Source organism: Lolium perenne, chromosome 3 (genome assembly GCF_019359855.2).
Source record: "Lolium perenne isolate Kyuss_39 chromosome 3, Kyuss_2.0, whole genome shotgun sequence".
NCBI lineage: Eukaryota > Viridiplantae > Streptophyta > Magnoliopsida > Poales > Poaceae > Lolium > Lolium perenne.
Genome location: NC_067246.2, coordinates 94,665,515 through 94,669,044, shown reverse-complemented (window position 1 = coordinate 94,669,044; position 3,530 = coordinate 94,665,515). Strand labels below are relative to the sequence as shown.

General features: G+C 49.0%; 1 protein-coding gene across 1 annotated transcript; it reads right to left on the bottom strand.

The window, feature by feature from the left end:
- On the bottom strand, positions 1-1,279 carry LOC127341887 (peroxidase 64). The gene has a single exon (XM_051367830.2). It carries the CDS (start codon positions 1,140-1,142, stop codon positions 141-143), a length of 1,002 nt encoding a protein of 333 aa, XP_051223790.2. The 5' UTR covers positions 1,143-1,279; the 3' UTR covers positions 1-140.
- Positions 1,280-3,530: the final 2,251 nt, after the last annotated feature.

Below are 3,530 nucleotides of genomic sequence, written 5' to 3'. Positions count from 1 at the left end.
TGATTCGAAGTTTTAATTGATTGTAGTTTTGGTTCCCACACGGCAAATACGTCACAGTTACACCGTACGTGGAACACAATCAGAAGGAAGGAAGGGAATACGTACACCTATTTGATTTGTAAGGTAAAGGCAAGGGCAGTCTAGTTGTGTCGCCTGCAGTTGGCTCTGATCTCGCCGGGCTGGTTCTGCGCGCTCATCCTGAGCATGGAGCTGACGAACGCCTGGAAGAACTTCCCCTGCGACGCCGCGTACAGCGCCACCATCCGCCGCGTCTTGGGGTGCGTCAGCAGCGCCTCGTCCGACGCCAGCAGCCCGCGCCCGGTCTGCAGCATCTTGAAGTAGGCGTTGTCGAACGCCGCCGACGTCGGGTCCATCCACGCCCCGGCGCCCTTCGCCGTGTTGTTCGCCGGGCACGCCCTCCGCAGCGCCGCCGCGAACGACGGCCGCAGCGCCGGGTCCGCCACGCCAGCGCCGCCGCCGCCGCCCGGGAAGCCGCGGATGCGGGTCTCGAAGGAGGAGCAGTGCGCGAACCCCAGCGTGTGCCCGCCGGAGAGCACGACGAGGTCCTTGGCCGACAGCCCCACCGCGTGGAACGCCTGCTTCAGCTGATCGAAGGTCGACCCCGGGCCGGGAAGCGACGAGGTGGTGTCGCTGGCGAGCGACACCCGGCCGTCGCCGCGGCCGAGAGGGACCGCCCAGGACGGCCCGCCGGAGAGCGCCACGGCGTCCCGCGCGGCGAGGGCTAGGATGTCCGCGCAAGACACGACTCCCGGGCAGAGGGCCTCCACGGCCGCCTTGGCGTTGTCGACGACGAAGAAGGCGTGGAGGGACGCGTTCGGCGGCCCGTCCTTCTCCGCCGTGTTGTTGGACGTGGAGTCCAGGAGCACGGAGCCGTCGCAGCCCCTGACGAAGCAGTCGTGGAAGTGGAGGCGGAGCAGGCCGGCGGGGACGGTGCGGTCCTTGGCTATGGCCTGCTTCACCGCCGCGGTCACGGCCGCCTCAGCCTTCGGGCAGCTCTGCCGGTAATGGTCAAGGCTCAGGGCGTCGCCGCCGCTCAGGCTCATGAGCACTATTGCCAGTCCACGCACCGCCCAGCAGGACCAGCGGCTGCGGCGCCGACCAGAATGCGGCTGCGGCGCCATTAACTCTGCTACTCGACCACCTCCTGTCCTACAGCATGTGTCTAGAACAGAGAGTGACCAGCTCGCGCGCTACGGCTTTTATTCAAGCAATCTCTGAATGAATGCATGCATGTCGACAAGCTAGTGCTGCATGACAAGTGGGAGTATATACATGGATCATGATGCATCTACACATGGATCGGTCTCCTCCTTCCGGCCCTGCACATATGTACAAAAAAAATTCCTCCAAGTGCGTGTCTAGCTGGTTATGCCAACATAAGTGTACCTGCACGAAATTATTCGGCATCGGTTACCCAAAAAGGGAAAGATGATTGTGAACATGAAAACATGCGGATGACAATTATTCAGTTAAATTCAACATCGTTTATACCATGTGACCAACTTACTGCTCCCTCCATTCCATAAAGGAAGTTTTAGGTTTGTATAAATTTAAATAAAAAAAATCCTAGATACTATTTACATCTAAATTTAAACAAAGTTAAGACACCTTTTAAAGATGGAGGAAATATTAAATATCAAGTCAAAATGATTCTACGTAATGATTTTTCATCAAATCTTCGATTTTGTGCCACCTAGCTATCCCCACAGGACAAATATAGCGGAAGTATAACATCTAGTTCAGTGTCCTGAACTCTTGTAAATTATTTTTAGCCATTAACGCTCAGTTATTGATAATTAACTTAATTTTCAGCCAGATGATAGTCACCTAAATACGTATCAGTTGTAACCCATATTGAACAATCAGGCCATTAGTTGTAACCCATGTTCAACTCTTAAACCAGTGGGAATCACGATTAAATTCTACGGTTCAGAATTTGGCGGGGCTTTAACTCAGTTCTCAATCATGGATGGAAATAATGGATATCAGCAGGGGCTAAGGACCCCTAAATAATTTAGATTATGTAAGGAATACTAGACATTGGAACACCATTTTCATGATAGCTTAATGATTTCAGTCCCCTTTATGATGCTTCAGTCTCAATCTTTGCTCCTTCCATGATATCTCACTCGACTCAAAATTAGCAAAATCAATTATAATTTGGCTACCTTAGTGTACTGAAATGCTGATCTATCACGGTGTACTTGAATACTCCATCGTATACCAAATAATATGTTAGTGCCTATGGCAAAACCCACACTCAAAGGAACATGAGACCCTAAACAGAAGACATTACCCTGAAGTGAGGAGTAACACCTTATGATGAGGTCGTTGCTTGTGCGTCGACTCCAACAAAGGTTAAGCTCGGGGTTGTCATTTCCCACATTAGGCGGTGATCTGACCGGACATCTTTCAATGGTAGTACGAGCGGTTAGGGTTCAAGGGCTGAAAGAGGCCACCAATAAGCTTATGGTTTAAGGTCATTAAGGTCTTAGGGTTTACAGTGATTCCATGTTGGCATGCATATAGGATAAAAAAAGACCCAAAAGACGTAAAAATATATCGATGACACCACCAAACATACTTCGCCCATATGAAACCGAGGAGGGCTCTTATGAATTCTTCGCATCCTGTGTCGTCCATGAGACTATGATGTCCGGAATAAAACTGGGAGAGTTTATTTGACGGCTCAATTGTTTTTTCAGTCCGCCATAAATTGACCTCTTTCTCAAATAATAAGATGGCATGTGGACAAAAGATTGTTTTATTTTCCATTAAAAAAAATTTACATGGCCTAATCGATCTACTATGCATACAAATAAACAAAAGTTCTGTCGAATTAAAAAAACACTCAACTGTCACATAGCAAAATTATAAAATTAAAATTTCACGAGCGTGGTCCGTACCATATATACCTGTTAATTTTCGTCAAGTTTGTTCTGCAAAAATTAAGTTCACAACGACGGAGAATGTAGGAAAATCAATTCCACTCCGGTCCACATGAATCTGGATTCACATGCGCGCTTTACAAGGCTTGGCACACCGCTATGTCTGGGACGCGCGCACGCATGTGACTGTGCTTGCAAGGGTATGTACCAGCTGAGCTGAGGGAAGGAAATGGACAGATCTAAGCTATGGAGATGCCTGACACGACACCTACCATGCATGCGTACAAACGCAAGCATGCAGCTCGAGCTCGTGTTGAGCGCGCATGAGGCCACCGAGCAGAACACATGCATGTTACTCAGTGCAGTGCAAGGGCAGTGCGGTTGGTGTACGTGCTGGACCAAAATCGCCCATGCATCACTATCCATCGCGTGCGTTGCTTTGGCATCATTATCTAACTTTTCCACTCGTCGATCATTCATATGCATATATGATGGTACATCATTTTTCTAATAGAAAAAGGATTTAGTGTTAATGTGAACAAAATGCTAAATGCTTTTAATTAGATAATATAAGCTCAAAGAGCCCAATTTTGAATTAATAAAGTCATCAATCGGCTTAGG